This window comes from Eretmochelys imbricata, chromosome 18 (genome assembly GCF_965152235.1).
Source record: "Eretmochelys imbricata isolate rEreImb1 chromosome 18, rEreImb1.hap1, whole genome shotgun sequence".
In the NCBI taxonomy this organism is placed as follows: domain Eukaryota; kingdom Metazoa; phylum Chordata; order Testudines; family Cheloniidae; genus Eretmochelys; species Eretmochelys imbricata.
Genome location: NC_135589.1, coordinates 13,037,680 through 13,058,315, shown reverse-complemented (window position 1 = coordinate 13,058,315; position 20,636 = coordinate 13,037,680). Strand labels below are relative to the sequence as shown.

At 40.5% G+C, this 20,636-nt stretch overlaps 1 protein-coding gene across 4 annotated transcripts in view; it reads left to right on the top strand.

The window, feature by feature from the left end:
• Positions 1-20,636, top strand: part of UBE4B (ubiquitination factor E4B) — a 64,314-nt gene that overhangs the window by 22,725 nt on the left and 20,953 nt on the right. The window contains exons 5-13 of one of the 4 annotated variants that reach the window (XM_077837151.1): positions 3,268-3,412; positions 4,335-4,563; positions 6,322-6,732; positions 7,680-7,793; positions 11,796-11,937; positions 12,483-12,583; positions 14,317-14,431; positions 18,314-18,397; positions 19,998-20,054. In XM_077837151.1, coding sequence (XP_077693277.1) covers positions 3,268-3,412; positions 4,335-4,563; positions 6,322-6,732; positions 7,680-7,793; positions 11,796-11,937; positions 12,483-12,583; positions 14,317-14,431; positions 18,314-18,397; positions 19,998-20,054 — 1,398 coding nt within the window. The remainder of the gene's footprint in view (positions 1-3,267; positions 3,413-4,334; positions 4,564-6,321; positions 6,733-7,679; positions 7,794-11,795; positions 11,938-12,482; positions 12,584-14,316; positions 14,432-18,313; positions 18,398-19,997; positions 20,055-20,636) is intronic. The other 3 variants (XM_077837149.1, XM_077837148.1, XM_077837150.1) reach the window with 3 other exon arrangements.

Here is a 20,636-nt window from a genome sequence, read left to right as displayed (position 1 = left end):
TGTAAAACACTTTCAGATCTCCTAATGAAAAGCATTATATGAGTTAGGTATTATTATTTATTACAAAAGAGAGAAAGAAGAGCAGCTAGCTCTCCCACACATCTAGATAAGGGATGGGACCCCTAAGAGCAGAACGGGGGCAACCAGACCCAAAGGTCAGATTCATTCCAAAGTTATCACTTGACTTTTGGGTCCAATGCTAGAAATGTGGCCTTAACGTGGGTGTGGAGAAGCTTCCACCAACAATTTTTGCAGTGCTCCTTCTAAGCCTTTGTTTACCTCTGTACTGTCATTAATAAACTCAGTTGGTGAAAGTCTGGCTTTGAGCCATGTTGCAATAACCCTGATGCAGAACTAATTTTTCTGAGCAGTCTCTAGTTGCAAGCCAGGCAGTCAGACAGCTTCCATTGTGCTGCTGTGAAATAAGTAGTTTCAAATCAAGGGTGGCTTGAATAGGGGGCTCAGTGGAGAGTACGAAGAAGCTTTGAAAACTTGGCTTGATTCGTCTTTAGCCTTCTGACTCCTCTGAGTGAATGAATTGGAAAGGAGGCACACCAAAACCATTTTATAAGTAGGAAATTTCCTTCCCTTCCTTCTGCATGGAAAATGTGGGCATTATTTTAGAATAACTTTGATATTTTGATAATGTCAGTATTGAAGCCTTTTTGTTTGCATGAAAAGGAAGCAGAAGAGTTTGGGGTTTAATTCCCTATAGGTTCTTGTGTTGTGTGAAATAAAATAGTACCAGTTTAATTTTACATACCTTACAGTTGTTAATTGAATTCACACTAAGTTACCATATCCTGCCCAAGCTTTTAGGTTATTTGAGGTCCGTAGGCATGTGTATTGTTTCTTGGCTGCAGAGGAGGGATGGAAAAATGTGAAACAATAGTGGTGGATAACTTTTGTGGGAGTGGTAAGGAAACTGAGGCAATCTCTGCTGGATCTTGAGTGCTAATCTGAATCAGATTTTTTTTATTTTATTTTTCAGTTTTTTCCAGTTTGTTGAATTTTCTCCCTCCCCTGCCAACCTTTCTTTTTTAAAGAGAGCAACTTCTTCAAAAGATACTGACTTATCCTGATACTTTTAAAAAAGCTCAATATCAGCTGAATACCTGATGTGTTCTATCTGATAACTATGCCATACTCTTCCAGGAGAATGGGCTTTGATCCAACAGGCTTTTTCCATCTCTTAACTGTTGTGGCTTAAAATCGCATTTGCTGGTATTTTGCCATTGTGATGTGATCTGGTCCGTTTACTTTGCGTAATTGACAACTTTAGCATGCATTGGAAACTGATGTATGGTAAAATGAGAACAAAGGCATATGGGTTCAGGCTATTCCAATGCAGACCACATCAGGTGAATTGTATTGCTTAAGTCAGTAGCTGCAGTTGTTTCCATTAGAAAGTCAGCATTTGCTGATGAGAAGGAAAGAGAATAGAAAAGATGGCAAGTGTGTTGGGTTTTGGTGTGATGGAATTAGGGAGAGTGGGGTGAGGACGGTCCAGTCACCAATCCAGTAACCAGAGTGTCCCAACAAAAAGTGTTTGGGAACTGGTGGAACGTGCCCTACATCATAGAGCTCCAAGTGCAGGGTTCTTGCTGGGAAGTGCTAAAGAGAAAAAGAAGAAATAATTTTAGGCAGAAATCACTGACCTTTATGCAACAAGTATTTTCGATGTTCTTGAGTGATTCTTGTGTCTAATTACAGTTAGCCTTGCCAGCCATGATGGAGAACAAAGGTTGCTGGTTACATATATGCAAAAAGAAAAGGAGTACTTGTGGCACCTTAGAGACTAACTAATTTATTTGAGCATAAGCTTTCGTGCTCCTTTTCTTTTTGCGAATACAGGCTAACATGGCTGTTACTCTGAAACCTGGTTACATATATGTTCTGGAAAGAGTTTTAATCACTATTAATTCCTCCCTCTTTGCAGATGATGATTATCTGAAACTTGTTTCCCTTATTTCTCGAGCTACTTTTCCACCTATGCCCCCCAAAATCTGGCATCACCTTTGTAAAACCACCGTAATTCATTCTTTGTGTTAGCAATTATTTATTGTGACAACTTTTTGATGGGAGTAACTGCAGAGAAGCTCCTTTTCCCTTGGAATTGAATACAGTTAACATGGCTTTACTAAGTGAAGGGAGGAGATGAATGAAGCAGGCCCTTGAGTACTTTGTCCTGCTCTTTCCTCTTTCTAAAGAGAGGCAAAGCTTTGGGACTGGGTGGAACAAAAGCTAGATTGAGCAAGCAGCAGTTTGTAACAGTTCTCCCCAAGTGTTATGACCAAAAGTTTTCACTTGGTATCAGGATTAATTTTCTCAGTTTATTTTTTTTTCTTGTATTCTCTGTTTGACAAAGTACTTATTAAATATGCTGAGACCTGTTAACATTCATTCAGGTCTCATCTAGCAACTGGAAATTCCCAGTTGCTTCCAGGCATCACAGTGTGCAAACTGCAGTTTCATTTACAGTGGAACTTCCGTGTAGAATTAAGTTATTTTTAAGAGAGACTAACTTGTGCCGTGAGACTGCTCCTACTCCCATTGAAGTCAATGGAAGTACTCCCACTGACTTCAAAGAGCTGGGATCGGGCCATGAATACAGAGCATTCCTCTGTATTTAACATTCAGCAAGCCAGCTAACTGGAAATGGTTTTTAACTGTTGTATGGACACAATTATTTTTGTTGGTCTTTCTTTGGTAAAACAAAGATTAAAAAGAGGGGAAAATCTTTAGGTTTTCGTTTTGAGATGAAATCTTAAAAAGTGGAGGTCCTGTCTGCTCTGGGTGGATGTTAAGTAAAATTAAAATGAACATACAACTCCTTGTAAGAGTAGAGAGTTGTGCCAGTATCCAGGCTAAAATTTTTCTTCCTCCCACATTATTTTCTAATATGATGTATGCCAGTTGCTTAGCACCATATTATTGTGTGCTATCATTATTTCATTTCTCCTATAATTCTTCTTTGTATAATTTTACTTTTTGAAATATCTTCTGATACTTGTATGACTGTCCTTTCATAAGCACTCAGAATCTGCTACCAGAGTCTAGCTGTGGCTTTCAAACTGACATGCAAGAAGCCTTTCAGAACATTTTCTTTACAGAATCAATGGATAATAAGTGGTGGGTTTTGTTTGTCCTGTTTCCTTTTGGCCACCAGAGCTGATTTAAGGTGTCATATTGTCCCTGTTGAAACTTTGACTTGCATAAGCCAAACCAAAATGAATGCAAAAAATGTTTCGCTTTTCCCTCAACAAGGAGCCTCCATCAGGATCGGAAGTATCTGAGGAGCAGGCCTTACAGCTGGTCTGTAAGATCTTCAGAGTATCCTGGAAGGACCGAGACAGAGACGTCATCTTCCTCACTTCGTTCTCTGAGCAATTTAAGCAGAACCCAAAAGAAGGTAGGAACTTCAGTCGTTCGCATTGTGCTAGTTAGGGTATGAAAGAACAGATTGGAGGAGTCATGTCTTCGTTTTCAAACATTAAGATGGTGTGGCTGGCTTGTTGTCCAGCTTCATCTCTAGGTTTTTGTTCGGCTGCAGTCATATAACTGATGCTGCAGTGATGCTTGAGCTTTTCTAGCTGTGTTTTTTGCTTGATGCAGACGTTATTGAGCACAAAATACATTTGTCATCAGCAGGTGCCAATTACAATGGGGCCACAGTACCTGGACAAAGGCAAGATCCTTCAAGGTGCTGAGCACCAGCAGCTCCCATTGAAGTCAACTGCCTTTATAAAATTGATCAATCTGTTGTTCGGAAACTATTGTGCAAGCATTGCCATGCTTCTGAATCTTTCAAAAACCCTTTTAGATTGAAGTATTCAATATTGCCTCCTAATAGATATGGCGGCTGCTCATTTAATAAAACTAAGGAAGTCTGCTGTCTATTTATTAGATTGATCACCATTTTGTCAGATTTAAATGACCGATTACTAGATACCAAAACACTTCATTGCTAATTTAAACTTGTGTTTTCCCTTGACATTCTGTGACCTTATTCGAGAAAAGGAAGGAAAATACAAGAGAGTTTAAAAAGAAAATTATCTGTAATGTCCACAATAATGACATTAGACCATTTACAATTCTTTACCTTCTCCACAAACCTTGAGCTTGCATGTTGCTGTATTCTCAAAACCCGAGATGATAGAGACCAAATGATAATTTTTTGCTAAAATAAAGTAACCTAGTCTATTGCTATTGGCAACAATAGCATTTAATTTATGGAAATAGAAGAAAATGTTTTGGTTGGGTTAACCACCGAGGTCCCTCAGGAGAATCCTCATCACCACAGCGGTCCCTAATTTTCTTGCTGTCCTCTTCAGTGTTCTCAGATTTTAAGGACTTGATTGGCCAGATTTTAATGGAAGTTCTGATGATGTCCACCCAGTCGAGGGACGAAAACCCATTTGCCAGCCTGACAGCCACATCCCAGCCAATTGCAGCAGCTGCCCGGTCACCTGACAGAAATCTGATTCTAAACACTGGCTCCAACCCAGGAACAAGTCCTATATTCTGTAATGTGGGCTCCTTTGGTTCCAGCTCCTTATCCAGGTAACTTTGGGTACACTAGAATGTTGGTTTTGTAAGCGTGGGTAAGGGGAGCCTTAGGCCTGGTCTACACTTAAAAGGTAGATTGACATAACCATGTAGCTCAAGGAGTGTGAAAAATGACACTCCCCTTACGTAGCCATTCTGACTTAACCCCTGGTGTAGATATTGTAGCTGAACAGAATAATGCTTCTGTCAACTTCGCTACCGCAAAGAGGTGGAGTTACTACTGTGACAGAACAATCCCTTCCTTTGCTGTAGTGTCTAAACGATGGGGTTACAGCAGCATAGCTACAGTGCCATAGTTATGCTGCTGTAGTGTAAACAAATCCTGAGTTCTCACATTTAATGTCTTCTGCTTCATATGGGCCTCGAAATGGCACAAAAGCAATAAGTACAGAGCAGGGATCGGCAGCCTTTCAGAAGTGGTGTGCCGAGACTTCATTTATTCACTCTAATTTAAGGTTTCGCGTACCAGTAATACATTTTAACATTTTTAGGTCTCTTTCTATAAGTCTATAATATATAACTAAATGTATGTAAAGTAAATAAGGTTTTTAAAATGTTTAAGAAGCTTCATTTAAATTTAAATTAAAATGCAGAGCCCTCCCGGACCAGTGGCCAGGACCTGGGCGGTGTGAGTGCCACTGCAAATCAGCTCGCGTGCTGCCTTTGGCCCGCGTGCCATAGGTTGCCTACCCCTGGTATAGAGGATTTAAAAAAAATGTTTCATCCTGCTGCACCAGCAGGTTCTTCCTGCTTTTGACTGGACGCCCATGGTTAAATGCACATTTGGTCATTAGGGCCAGATCCTCAGCGGATGTAAATTGATATAGCTCCATTGAAGACAAATAGATATAAACTAGCCATCAACAAGTTTAGGCTTGAAATTAGACAAAGGTTTCTAACCATCAGAGAAGTGAAGTTCTGGAACAGCCTTCCAAGGGGAGTAGTGGGGACAAAAGAATCTAACTGGCTTCAAGACTGAACTTGATAAGTGTGTGGAGGGGAGGTATGATGGGGCAGTGTACAATGGCATGTAGCTGATCTGTGGCAGCAAATATTTCCAACAGCCGGTCATGGGACACTGTATGAGAAGGACTCTGAGTTGCAGAGAATTCTTTCGCAGCTGTCTAGTTGGTAGGCCTTGCACACGTGTTCAGGGTCCAACTGATCCCCGTATGTAGGGTCAGGAAGGAATTTCCCCCATGTCAGATTGGCAGAGACCCTGGGGTTTTTTCACCTTCCTCTGCAGCATGGGGCACGATCACTTTCTGGTTTAAACTAGTGTAAATGGTGGATTCTCTGTAACTTGAAGTCTTTAAATCATGATTTGAGGACTTCAGTAACTCAGCCAGAGGTTAGGGGTCTATTACAGGAAAGGGTAGCCAAGGTTCTATGGACTGGAACGTGCAGGAGGTCAGACTAGATGATCATGATAGTCCCTTCTGACTTTTAGAATCAGAGTCTATGACGTAATTGGAGCCTCACTGACTTAAGAGCCTGATCCTCAGATGAATTAACTTCTAAATGTATAATCCAAGCAATGAAATTGATACATTGTTTAAATATTGCAAATAGCCTAAAATGAGATTCAGTAGGTAAAAGCATTGTATGTGATGTGTTACGTGGAATATACATATACTGAATGGTTAATAGTAGTGAGGTGTTTCTGTTGTTAATTTTGTCTCTCTCTTGCCCTTCTTCCGTGTATCCTAAATGGCTGCTTTTTTTCCTCCTCCCCTCCCTTAATTGATTTAGTCTCTATGGGACTAGTCCAGCTTCTAGTAACAATTTCTCAAGCCACGTGCCAATGACTGGTTCATCTGTTACCCCACCAGCCAGTTCACTTGCCACCACATCTGTGCCTTCCATTTCTGTCAGCCCTCATCTCACAGCAGCAAGTCCTTCTGGAGTCCAGCCGTCCTCTCCGAGGTACCACCCGTATACCATCACCCACCCCTGGGGCTTTTCAGCTTCTCATATCCCACGCTCCTTGAGTATCTCCATCCCAGCTAGTTCACCAAGTCCTCCAGTCATGGCTACCAGTCCTCAAGCTGTGCCACTCAGCTCGTCCAGACAGAGGTCCACAACAGTGGGTCCACCTTTGTCCACTGCTTTGCCCGGTACCTTGAGCAGGCGTTCTTCTTTCCTAAACAGGATTCCTTCTAGGTAATTCACAAGCACAAACAGTGTCTATTACATATGCAGTGCAGGGTGTGGTGCATTTATGCCGTTTGGAAGAACTTGTCTCTGTACTGAGCTCACTCTACTTACCAAGCATTGATTTTTCTGTTTGTGTTGAGCTAATACGTTGACTTGCTAACAAGCCCTGGCTGCCAAAGTACTAAACCTTTTTCTGTCGGTGTTTGATATTTAACATAATTGGCATAAAGGTAGCAATATCGTTATACATTTCCCCTTCCTTTTATTCTTCTTTCCACCCCTTCTCACTGGTAAACTATCTTCCTTTGGTTTAAATTGCAGTTCAGTCACTCATGCTGGATAGTCTATCAAAGAGGTCTCCTGGTTTGTAATTAACTTGGTGTAGATCTTCAGTTGGTTTGTTGAATGCTCTTGCTTGCTGGAGTATGTCAGATTTGACTCCATTAGTGTATAGACTTAAATGATTAGCTCCTCTTTGTCAGCAAAGACAGGTACTACTATCCTGGCTCTCTGCCAGCTGCTTCCAGGATCCCCCATCCTCTGCAGGAGGGAGAAACCAACAAACAGTCTTTCTGGTGCTCTCATTTTACTCTGCAAATGCTGTGGTTCAGCTGAGCAGCTCAGAGCTCTGATTTTTAGTATTCAGTGAGATTGAAGGGCTTCCATTTATGCAGTAATTTTTCTAAAGACTTTCCTTGTTTACTTCATTAGATGTGTGTGTATGTTTTTATTTTGATATGTGAATAACTCATAGTCAGTAGCATCATGGAGCATGTTAGCTTAATTTTGTTTTTTCTAATGTCATGGATTGTATTAACCATTGTTTGCTGCATGTTTAGGAAGATTTTTGACAGATAATTTATAAAGGAAAATTATAGCAGTTTTACTTGCTGTCTTTTCATTTTAAAATCTGTTTTGTTCTCTGATGGCCTTTGTCGCTTTTGTTGCGGTAGTATATACGACAACCCTTTCTCCCTCCTCTTCCTTGCCGTTTCTGATGTGTCTGGGGACAGTAGTGATGAAGAAAACGAAGATGGTGATTTTTCTTGTGTCCAGTTTGGGTCCAGGTATTGGAGAAATAGAATGTAACTTGCATGTTTGGGTGCTCTAGGAACTAACAGTTTGTGGAGCTTTAAGCGTTCTTCAGTGGAACTTTGGAAACAAGTAAAGAAGGAGATAACTTTACAGGTCTTAATGGGAGATGAAGGATAAACATGCATACGAAGTCTGAGTTAGCCAGTTCTCCTTTTTTAAAAAGAGATGACTCAGAATAAAGGAAATGTTAATCATGTTGCCCTTCAGGTTTAATGACCACAAAGTCTGAAATGCCCATGTAAGTGGAACTCCTTATTGAATGCATGATATGAGGAATATTGCTCATCAAAAACTATACCTTTCAAGGTCAGTGCTACCTCCTGCACAAGCACTTCTTCTGCATACTTGAAAATGAGGGCAGAGGTTAGTGGGGAGTAAAAGACAGAGCCAGATCCTCAACTGATGTAAATTGGTGCAGTTCCATTGAAATTAATGGAGCTACAGCAATTTACTCCAGCTGAGCATCTTTCCTCTAATCTGTGAAGCACATGTTACCTGATTCTCAAATGCACAAGTAGAAATCAGCAGCCACTGGAGACGGGTGGTGAAGACTGATACATTTGGGACACTGAGTTGGGGAGAAAGATAGCTTATTGTGAATCAAAGACATACTGTGAAGTTCTTCAGTTTATATGGCACTGAAATACATGACAACAAGATGAGAATTGGATATGTTCACTGCATGTGGAGGTTACCCGTTAGCCTTGCAAATATAATACAATTTGCTGAATACTGAATGGGCCAGGCAGGGAGATGCTTCTAGGAATGACAATGAAGGGCAGGATCTTCTATAATGATATGTGTAGCTGGAGAAGAATAACAGCAAATGGCTGAATGTCTTATCAGTGTGTCTCAACCTCCTTTGAAACATTTTTGCTGTAGGATGCAGCTTCTGAAATGAAAAAATAAACAACTCCCGAATGCGTGTTGCTCAGTTCTAGGTGATCTGTGTTCCTGGTCTGGCCCTGGTGATATTGGTTCCATTATCCCCATTAAATAATATCTACAAGAAACATTTTTGGTATCTATTCTTTTCTTTTGCACATAGCCAAATTAGGAGATGGGTATAGGAATAGTATATGGGAAGCATGCCCTTTGGAGAAGGGGAGCTCTTTGGAAAACAGTAGCTCTATAACGTTTCTAGCATATTGAATACTTTACACCCGTCTTCAGTTTCCTGTCCCAGGCTGATGGCGGCCAGCCGCTGATCTGTCTTAGGATACTATAACAGCTCCTTCATAGCAATACAAATCTACTCATGATGCTTGCAAATTTGTGCTTATTGTCTCATGTATTCCACATAGAGTGTTTATATCTTGAGTATAGCAATTAGACTTTTTAAAAGGAGAATTTAGTCTGAATATTAATTTTTAAAAATTCCTAAATTAGGAAAATCTAATTAGGATTTGAAGTATCCTCCCAAGAGAAGTGTGTGGAAGCACCATTGCTTGGGACTTCTAAAACTAGATTAGACAAAGAACTGGAAAGTGCCATGTAGGGGAAATGCAGTGCTGCACAGGAGTGGAGGAAAGTCCTAGAAGACCTTTCCAGCTCTTACGTCTGTGGTTGTCCGCGGTGGAACATTAGAACATAACTATTGTGACAAAGTTAAAATCTGTAGATTTTATAAATAACTGTTGGAAGATTCTCAGGGAGGTGAGTTTAATAAACTCCCATCTTCCAATCCACACTGAGTAATTTCAGGAGAAATATTTTATGCAGATTGAAGTTTTGCATTTTGTGTACAAGAAATTCTGTGTTGTTTTCACCCTTTGCTTTAATTTCAAATCTTACACCTGTGCTATTGAAAACGTAGCCCAGATGTTAGTTAACACAATTCATGCAGTGTAATATCTTATGGGACTACCACACTTCAGGTGACTTTGCTGATGTATTATGTCCTGACGTTCTGACTGACTGCAGTGGAATATCAGTTTGTCATGTTCATACTTCAATCTAACGTTTATGCAACAACTTTCATTTTGAAGGTTTTAAAGCACTTTGCCTATGTAATAAACATATACAGCTGTGTATCGGAATAATTTCAGCCATTGCTAAAATGAAGTTGCCTACAAAGTAACTAACCTTGGCGTGAAAAATCTTTTTTACGAATAAATTGATATTGTACAAATAAAGGTGGTGATCTTCAGGCTGGAGGTGAGAAATTCAAGGTACAAGAAAGAGAGTACACGGAGAAACTCATATGTATGTGTAGTTTTACACTGGATTAAAGCTTGAACCAATACCATGTCAGTAGGGTTAAACTGGTGATTGGGGTGGAGATGTTAGTAATGAGAGACAGATGGTAGGTCTACTCAGCAAATAAACACCACGGCTGGCCCATGCCAGCTGACTTAGGCTTGTGGGGCTGTTTCTTTGCTGTGTAGACTTCTGCACTGGAGCCTGAGCTCTGAGACCCTTGCACCCCACAGGGTCCTGGAGCCTGGGCTCCAGCCCAAACCCTGGGTCTCTGGGTATGTCTACACAGCAGTGAAACAGCCATGCAGCCCGAATCCCATGAGCCCAAGTCAGCTGGTAGGGGCCAGCTACAGGTTTTTGTTTGCTGTGTAGACATACCCAGAGACCCTTAAAAATGGCCTTGTGAAGAATAGCTGTTTGACCACCCATAATGACAGTTTTTGTTTTTTTTAAACTTGTTACATGTAGTGACTATATAGTTGTAAACCACTTTTATAAACTGGGATTTGCATGTTACATAAAGTTGCCAAGTTTAAATTGGAGAGAAAGAGACTCAGGATCGAGGATCCAGGAGAAATGGGTTCTGTTCCTGTGTCTGCCATGGATTTCCTGTGTGACCTTCGGCAAGTCACTTCATCTCTCATTTTTCATGTCTGTAAAATAGAGGATGGTGATGACTGCCTATCCCAAGGGAGTAAATATGAGATATTGCCAGAGATTGAGGTATCAAAAGGGAGGTGCTGGTATTAGTTGATAACCAAAAGCACCACATGTTGTCAGGACCAGGTGGTATATCCAAGAATTCTGACAGAACAAAAGAATGCAGTGGCTGAGCTGCTAATGAAAACAACAAGTCTCGTAAAAGCGAGCTGCTGTATTGGAGACCTGGAGGGAAGCAAATGGGGAACCTATCTTAAAAAAACAGAACATGCACCTACCAGAAGCCAGTCTATTTACATAAACTTACATTACTTAGTACAAATTAACTTACGGGGAGGAGGAAACGACTTACACTTCTGTGATTCACATTTCTGTGATTTGGAGGATTACAGCCCAGTAAACGTCGCTTCAGACCCAGCCAAACTATGTGAAATTGTAACTTAAAAATAGAATTCTGTTGCATGATATAATAGGAAGAAACTAGCATGGCTTCTGTGACTGATTATACTAACTAAATGTGTGTGCTCAAAAAATCTGAATAAAAAATTATACAAAAAAAAGTGTGATTGTGGTTGAATTTACAGTAGATGCCCAAGAGAGAATGTGAAGCAGCTGTGTGGAGGGGTTTTGTTACTTTTTCAGTGTTGTTGGTCAGATAAGTTGGAAACCATAAAAAAGAGTGCAGGATAGGGTACAACTAGCTAGAAGCATTACTGCTTGAAGACTGGTGTCTGCTTCACCTCTGTAATCCACAGTTTGAGAATCACTTTTATAAAGGCCCTTTATCATTACATGCCTTTTACCATCTGTCAGACATCTGGTTGGTCTTGATCCCCTTTTAGGAATTGCATTATGCTACTTGCTGTGCAAGCAGGGAGAGTGAATCATGTGAGAATATGGTCCAATCCCAAGATCTGGACAAAAACATTTAGCAGCTTCTGCTCAGGTCACACAAACAAACCTACTTTTACAGGTCTTATCTGCATGAGTGTGGTGTGTTGGGATGGGGTTTTCTGCTACAAAGAAGTTGTTTGCCAGAGAAAGTTGGGAGCATGCAAGACATTGGTAGAAGAGGGATATACATCTTGATTTTCTTTTTCTCCTTTTTTTTAAAGCGTGGGAGGCTCTGCTGGAGCAAGTGCTTGTGATTCCTGCAGTGACCATTTCAGCATTGAAACTTGTAAGGAGACAGAGATGCTGAACTACCTCATTGAGTGTTTTGACAGAGTTGGAATAGAGGAGAGAAAAGCACCAAAGGTATTGTAGAGAAAAGTAAAGCCATATTGGCAACAGCACTGAAGCTCAAACTGTCTTCTCTTACTTTACATTGCCCAGAGGGGAAAGATGGCTTGCAGCAGATGATAGCTCTATAAAAATTTTGTGAGAAGTTTTGTTTTGTAAGTCTCATTACTTCAATTCCTATTTGGCCTTTTAATGTTTGTGTTCAGAACCCCCATCTGTGTTAGTTTGATATCAGTAAAATTGACATTGTTTTGGGGACTGAGATGCATCTATCTATTCCCTTGCATTTGCTTTAAATTGTTTATTCCACATAGAACCACATCTCTAAGACCATCAGCCTTTGCTGTTAACGTAAACCTAAACTTCTCCCTTGTAGACAGCAGTGGAATGGAAAATACTTAGTTCAGCTCATTAAATGTAATCTGAAGAATCTTTAGCTGGAAATATGCCATCTGTTTGCTTAGACTGCATGAATGCAGAAGTTGTTCACTGCATTTCCTATGTGTCTTATCTATGAATGTTTTCATTCTGCATTAAAATGGTTTCTTTCTTCTTCTTAGATGTGTAGCCAGCTAGCGGTTAGCCAGTTACTGAGTAACATCCGATCACAGTGCATTTCCCATGCTGCTTTGGTACTACAGGGATCCTTAACACAACCAAGGTGAGTAAAGTTGATGTTGGTCATGAAATATACGAATTCTGTGTTCGATGTGTGTCTGTCTACAGAAGTAGATAAAAATTGAGTAAAATCAGCGACAGAAATGGGACATCTTTTCAGTCAGTATGTATAGTTTGTATCATGACATACATACAAAATGGGAAATGATTGCCTAGGAAGGAGTACTGCGGAAAGGGATCTGGGGGTCATAGTGGGATCACAAGGTAAATATGAGTCAACAGTGTAACACTGTTGCAAAACGAACATCATTCTGGGATGTATTAGCAGGAGTGTAGTAAGCAAGATGAGAAAACAATTCTTCTGCTCTACTGCTGATTAGGCCTCAACTGGAATATTGTGTCCAGTTCCGGGCGCCACATTTCAGGAAAGAGGTGGACAAATTGAAGAAAGTCCAGAGAAGAGCAACAAAAATGATTAAAGGTCTAGAAAACATGACCTATGAGGGAAGATTGAAAAAATTGGGTTTGTTTAATCTGGAAAAGAGAAGACTGAGAAGGGACATAAGTTTCAAGAACATAAAATGTTGTTACAAGGAGGAGGGAGAAAATTGTTGTTCTTAACCTCTGAGGATCGGACAAGAAGCAATGGGCTTAAATTGCAGCAAGGGAGGTTTAGGCTGGACATTCGGAAAAACTTCCTAACTGTCAGGGTGGTTAAGCACTGGAATAAATTGCTTAGGGAGGTGGTGGAATCTCCATCGTTGGAGATTTTTAAGAGCAGGTTAGACAAATGCCTGTCAGGAATGGTCTACATAATACTTAGTCCTGCCATGAGTGCAGGGGACTGGACTAGATGACCCCTCGAGGTCCCTTCCAGTTCTATGATTACAGTGGCTCAGGGTTTGTCTATATGGGAAGATATACCAGTATAAACTAAGGTGTGAATTTAAACTGCTGTAATTCTACCAATATAACCCTCATGTGGATGCTCTTATTCCAGTATAGGAGTGTCTTTATCCCGTTCAGTTTATCACTTTGGAAAGCAGTTTAAGCTAAACCAAAAAAGTCACATTTACTCTGGAGTAAGTGTGTCCACATGGGGATTTATATTGGTAGCACTTCTGGTATAGACAAGCCGTAAGTATTTAAAGGGGCAGAGTCAAACGAGAACACTGACCTGACTTTTTTTTCCTATTTGCTAAAATCCAAGTAATTTACGTGTATCTGTTCAAAACAAATTCTTCAATAAACTTCTCAAAAATAATGTGAGCCACCCACTTACATAGGTGAACAACCCTAGAGTAACAACTGTGGTTTTGTGTGCAATAGAGAAAAAGGCAACATTCGGTTTCATAGGATGTGCTTACAAAAAGTAAGTGTTAATTTGGAAAATACTGTGACTTCATCCTTTCCTTAAAGTTTGAAAAATGAACAGGTTGAGATTAGTGGAACAAACCTAATGCTGTTGCTTCACTAGGATGAACCTAACAAAGGGTCTTTTCAGTTGAGATGGGTAGAACCAATTCATTTATATAGGCCATAGTTTTCTTCTAACCACATTAGACCAAAGTGGGGTTTTGGCAGCAGCATCCCCTGCAGGATTATCTTTGTACAAGGACTTGGGGAGACTTGGTTAGTTGCTTCTGAAAGAAGTAATTGTCTCAGTTATGACATTCCATTATCTGGGTGTATCAGTAAATGTGAAGCCAGTTTTTTCTGAAAGATGTCTCTCCCTTCCTTCCCACTTTTTTTTTTTTTTTTTTAATATGAATAAAGGTCTTTGCAGCAGCAGTCTCTGTTGGTACCATACATGCTGTGTAGGAATCTTCCATTTGGCTTCATCCAAGAATTGGTGAGAACAACTCACCAGGATGAAGAGATGTTTAAACAGGTAAGAGGCTAGTTCAACTTGCAAGTATTAGCATACTCTACAACTTAGTGCATGAACTATCCAAGGGAGTGGCTGTCCAACTCTTTGTTCTGCAGATCACATTCTGAGACCACAGTTTGAGAACCATTGCTCCCTGGACTGGCAAGTAATTAAGTAATTGGGGGAGTTTGCTGTCTCTCTTGTTTCACTTGTTAAAGGGATTCAAAAAGAATGACTGAGCTCTGTATGAAGTTTTACTCAAATTAAGCAAATCTATAAATCTATAGATTTGTTGTGTAAAGAAGATTCCTTAATAAGCAGCACTTTTTTAATGAAACATTGACGCATACTACCAGAAATTTTTTTGCATATGGTAGTATCCCATTGTAAGGCTTTGTCTTGGACTGTCACTTTTCAGATCATTCTATCCAAATTTCCCTGATCCATAAAATGGCGAACTTCCCAAATCACACACTTAGAAATGTTAGTTTTTGTTCATCTTGCCAAGGACAGAATGAATTAATAATATGATAGTTTGCATCTACAACACTTTCACCCCAAGGATTTATAAGCACTTCTTGAAAATTAATTAATTAATGCCTCACAACACCCCTCTAAGATAGGGAACCATTATTATCCCCCGTTAGAAATGAAAATGCTGAGACAGAGAGTAAACAACTTGCCCTAGATGTCAGGGTGGGTCAATGGAGAGCCAGGAATTGGAATCCAGTTCTCTTGATTCCTAGTCCTGTGCTTTAATTACTAGTTCACACTTCTACTTCACAATTTAATGCCAAAGCAGGTCAGTCAGGTTGTTACTGGCTCTAATTAGCACACCCACATGCTATGACATGATTTACTCACAGCAAAGTGGCACTCAGAATGGTATAAAATCTCTAGTATCTTTAGAACATGGTTGTCAAAGTGCAGAGAAGAACATTTTGGAGAGGTACACAGCAGGGCTGGGGCCAGCCCTCATGGGCGGGGCGGGGAGGGAGCGCGCACGCCACGCTTCCAGCCCCACTCTGCCTCCAGCCCCGCTTCGCCTCTAGGCCCAGCTACTCCCCATCCCCATTTCTGCCCCCACAGCTCCACTGCTGAGGAAGCCTTGGCTGTGCATTAACAGAGATGGGGCGTGGATAGATTGTATACTAGTAAGGGGGGACATGACTGGAAAAGTTTGAGCACCACTGCTTTAGAAAATGTACAGAAATTCTTATGTTGTATTAACTCCTGAAAATTATACTGATATGAGTGAGGAGCAAATGCATCAACACCAGTAGGAACTGGCTTTTGGAAAAGTATTTGATCACTACGAACTCCTCTGCTTTTAATTAATATGCTCATGTGAATGAGAGTCCAGAAGAAATATTATCGTTCCTATCTGGAATTAAATATCAATTTGCAGAGATGAAAGGTCACTTAATTTACGTGTTAACTCTTATTTGGGCTCTTCTTATCAAAGCGTGCTTTGACCTGGAGTGTGTCTAAGATACTGTGGGTATGTATACACTGCAGCTGGGATCCTCTCACGTGTTACCTGTACTCAGGCTCGCCACTCAAGTTCAGATCCGCAGTGTTGGGTGGAGTTGTACTCAGGTGGCTAGCCCATGTTATTTTTAGGATTACTCTGGGGAAATTCTGCACCAAAAAATAAAAAATTCTGTACACAATTTTCAAATTCTGCAAAATTCTGCATATTTTATTTGTCAGAATGACAAATATAATCACACCAGTTTCAATTATTTTTGGTTATTTATTTCAAAATACCTGTCAGCAAGTATGTCTAACAATACAGACAACAAAAAAGAGTCAGAGTTTTTTGAGAAATAGATTCCTTACTAGGCATATTAATACAGAACTCAGAGTAATAATTCATTTAAATTACAATACAGAACCGTATTTCCCACACTGCTCAGAAGCAGTGTAAATCCTTGGGGGAGTCAAGGGTGAAGGAGGCGCTGAGGGAGAGGGAAGTAATTGTTTGAAAGGAGCCTGGGTGTGAATTTAGAGGGTTGTTGGGTATGGGTGAGAAAAATATGGAACTGTTTCTTTGGGGGGGTGGAGAGGGACAGTTAGGGAGCTTCCCCCATGCAGACCCTGGCTGACTCCTAGCCTTTCCCATTCAGTCAAGCACATCTGTCCTGTCCCCATGTGCCTGTGCACCCCTATGTGTCCTTGCAACCCCCATCCACGTGTCCCTCCACCCCTTCCCCTGTCCCTATTTGTCTGTGTGCTCCCACTCAACAACTCCCCTGTCCCTGTGTCCCTCCACCCCTTCCCCCTGTAGCGCTGTACTCCCCTCCACCTTTGCCCATGTGACCCTGCACCTTCCTCCGCCTGTGATGCTGTGCCTCCACTCTCATTCAGCCCCTGCCCCAGTCTGTCCTCTTCCATTAGCCCTTATGAGCCCCTGTGTGGCCCCCCAGCAGCCCCACACTCTGTCTCACAACCTGGCTCGCTGCGAAGAAGGCTCTGCATCCTTTCTCTCTTCCCTCGCTGGCTGGGAGTGGCTGTTGTGGTTTATCGCCACAGCGCCCGCTGGTGGGCAAAAGGTGGAACTGCAGCAAGATTCCAGCTGAAGCTTTTTTCTGTGCAAAAAATTAAAAGTATGCACAGCTCATTAATTATGTGCGTGCGCAGTAGCACAGAATTTCCCCAGGAATATAGCCTGCTTGCTCGAGCAGAGCTATCATGTATCTGTCTGCCCAGATTGGGAGGCACACTCCAGCTGCAGTGTAGACATACCCTGTCAGGGATTGGCTATGGAACATGGTTAAGATCAAGATTGGAACCATGCCCCTAACTGGATTAGGGAACAGCCTTGTTGTAACCAGGCTCCCTAACATGATTTGATGATGATTTTTATATCTTTATCCAAGAGACCCAGTACAGTTCTATTTGGGTTCCAGTGGTCACTCCTGTATTTTGTAAAACAAATATTTGATTTTTATTCCAGAAGGAAAAATTCAATATGTGATTGGGCCCTTGTAACTGGGTGGTGTTACTTCTTGGTTCATCATTTTCTCCCTTCTTCCTTCCTCCCTTGCAGTCTCAGTGACTGCTGCCTTTTTGTTTATGCCTATCACAGTATTAAAATTTATTGACACAGGCATAAAATCTACTTGCCCTGAAAAATACTATTCTGCTGTATATAATCACTATTAACTCCAAGTTAATGGGTCAATAGAGTACTGCAAGGCTGGGCTATCAAGCTGTTAAGGAAGCCCGAAACCCTTTCTTCTTGGCAATAATCTCTCTTGTATTTTTATATTTTTATATTACATGATTTCTACCTGTGGAGAGTTTGCTAGATCAAGTCCCTAATCTTGTTGTGGCTTTACCATTGTTGATCAGCTGTAGGGTCTCTCTGTATGTTCCACTAGCTCTATGACCAAGTCCAGATTAGCATGTTGTTTGCATTGCTAGAATTTTTTAGACTATAATGTAGGTTCTTGGCACTGACCAGGAAAACTTTTCAAGTGCTCACACATTTGGAATATTTAATTGTTTGTACAAGTGAGTTCTCATGTACAGACATCAAGTTGATCTATCATTTACACTGTATTTGGATGTGTTGAAGATGCGTGCCAGATGCCCTTCTCAAAATGTAATCAAAAAGATGTGGTCTCATGGGCTGAACTTCATTGTCTTAAGCATAAAGGAACTGGATTCAGGTTGTACTTCTAGGTTTGCTACTCTTTTTACATTTAAACATTACTATTTATTTTGAAATAACTTACATAAACTGACAGAACAGACTTTATATTTTGTTTCCTTCTGTGGACATATTAGTATTTGAGATGTGAGCAGGGGTTTTATGCTGCCCGGGGCTGTGGCTTCACCTATGTCTTATTGGTTCCCATTCTGAAGTGTATAAGTAATGTACTTCTGTTTTTACAGATCTTTATCCCTATCTTACAAGGCCTGGCTCTTGCTTCCAAAGAGTGCTCCCTTGATAGTGACAATTTTAAATATCCCCTTATGGTAAGGACTATTCCTTTTTAGCAGCTCTTGCTTTAAGATACCCAATATTTGATGCAGACTCTGTTCAAAGTAACTTTAATTAACCCTGTTTGGCTTGCTTCAAATGTCTTATTGAACATTGACCTCATGTTGGAAATTTCAAGTGTTATGCGGTGAGTAATAAAGAGTAATGACCAGCTGGAATCTGTGGCGCTCATAGTGTCTCAGGCTTAATGTACAGTAGACTTTATGCAAAGTCTATTCAAATGTTTATATCCTGGTGATGCAGATGAGAGATGAGGTCTCGCCCACTAGTGCACATGCCACGTGTTTTAAAAACTAAATAAATCCCTTACTTGTTATTAAAAACCCTAAGTGATCAGAAATAGAAAAAAAAAATGTAATATACTTTCCACTATTTACTTCTGTTTGTTTTTTGTATTGCTCTCAGCCTAGCCAATTAATGTCCATTATTCTATAAACAAAATTAATCAAACCCATAGCTGTCTACTGTAGGAAACTCATGGCAGTCTGACCACTGAAAAGTGACTTTATTTTACTCAATAGATCAACTCCCAATGTATCTTTGAGGCAGAACTGCTGATTTATTGACACAACCAAACTTTTATTCTTGTAGGCAACGTTGCTGAGCCAAGTACAGGTACAAAACAGCAAGCAGGATTCTCCTCTATCCCATTTATTGTAGATAAAATCAGATTGTAGGATCTCTTACTGATGATTTTTTGAACCAGAAAGAGGACTGCTTCAGATTTGGGTTGAGTTTGCAGTTCTGCCAATTAGCTTAAACCACTTTGGGACTTTGCAAACTAAGCAAATTTGATGTCAATGATTCACATTTTAAAAAAAGCTTTTTCTGCTTGTTCCATGTTCCCCTAGTTTCAGGCTACCCAACCTTAAATAATTTGAACCCCTTGTGAAATTCAGCTGTCAGCTTCAGCATAGGTAACAACACTTGCTGGAGTCTCTTCTGCATAGCCTTGAAGTGGGAAAGGGTGGAATAGTAGTTTACTTGATACACTGTAATAGAAGTATGAAAACATATAATACAAGGAGTGGAACATGTACAAGCTCACGTTATTTTTGCGTTTTCAGAATCCTCCTTTATAGCCTCTTTATTTCCTTCTCTGCAGTTTAGCTTGAGTTAGAGACTGTAGATAGGATTCTTTGTTTCAGGCCTCAGCATTCATCTGACGATGTTCCACTTTGGGTCGGAAGACAAAGGCCTTCGTGTGTGTAGGACAATAGCCTTGTTTATTACTCTTACTGACTTTTGTATGGCAGTTTAGGAGTTCACCAACAGGATCATTATGTATCGAACAAGCAAATAACTTGCCCCGCTAATTTTTTAAAAAGTATATTTGGCTTTCTTGAGGCAACCTGAAAAGACACAAAAGCTGAGATAGTTGCAAGGTGTGCATCAGCATATTTAGATCCTGTTTCCTTTGTAGACAATTAATGTTTTACCATTGACTTAACTGGAGCAGGATCTGGCCTTTTAAGCATTCTAACATGTTTATCTTTTCACTGATAGCCAGGGTGCTCTGGGAAATGCACCTGAATGAACTGTTGTTGTTGGTTTTTTTTGTTTCGTTTTTTACAGGCATTAGGTGAACTGTGTGAAATCAAGTTTGGGAAAACGCACCCTATATGCAGTTTGGTAAGTGTCCGCACACCTAAATGTAACAATTTCTGCTACATAATACTTAACTTCTGCATAGCATTTTTGTTTTCAAAACATTCTGGAAACATTAGTTATTCTCACAACACCCTTAAAAGTTAGGTAGGTGGTATTCCTGTTTTACAGTTAGGAAACTGAGGCACACAGAAGTCTCTTGCTCCAAAGCCAGACAAAAAGTCAGTGGCTTCCAGGACTGGAGGCCATGAACTCATGGTTTCCATCCTCATATCCAATCCATTAGGCCTACCTCATCACTAATTTGCATGCATTTCTTGCTGATGGCATGGTTTATTCTTTATATTCTTTGGCAATACCAATCTAGTTGAGAATTGCATCCATTAGATGATGGACCATCCAAATTTCTTCAATAAGTTATTTGGGCCAGAGACTCTTGTTACATGGTTGTGTAGCATCTTGCACGATTGGACCATCATTGGGGGCCCTCGGGAGCTACGGTATTTAATAGTAAGCAATAATTAAGATCTGTCCAAGGAAGAAGATCATCAATAAATTGAGTTGCCTCCCCTTGAGAAGAGAAATAACTGAAGTTCAGAGAGAGAT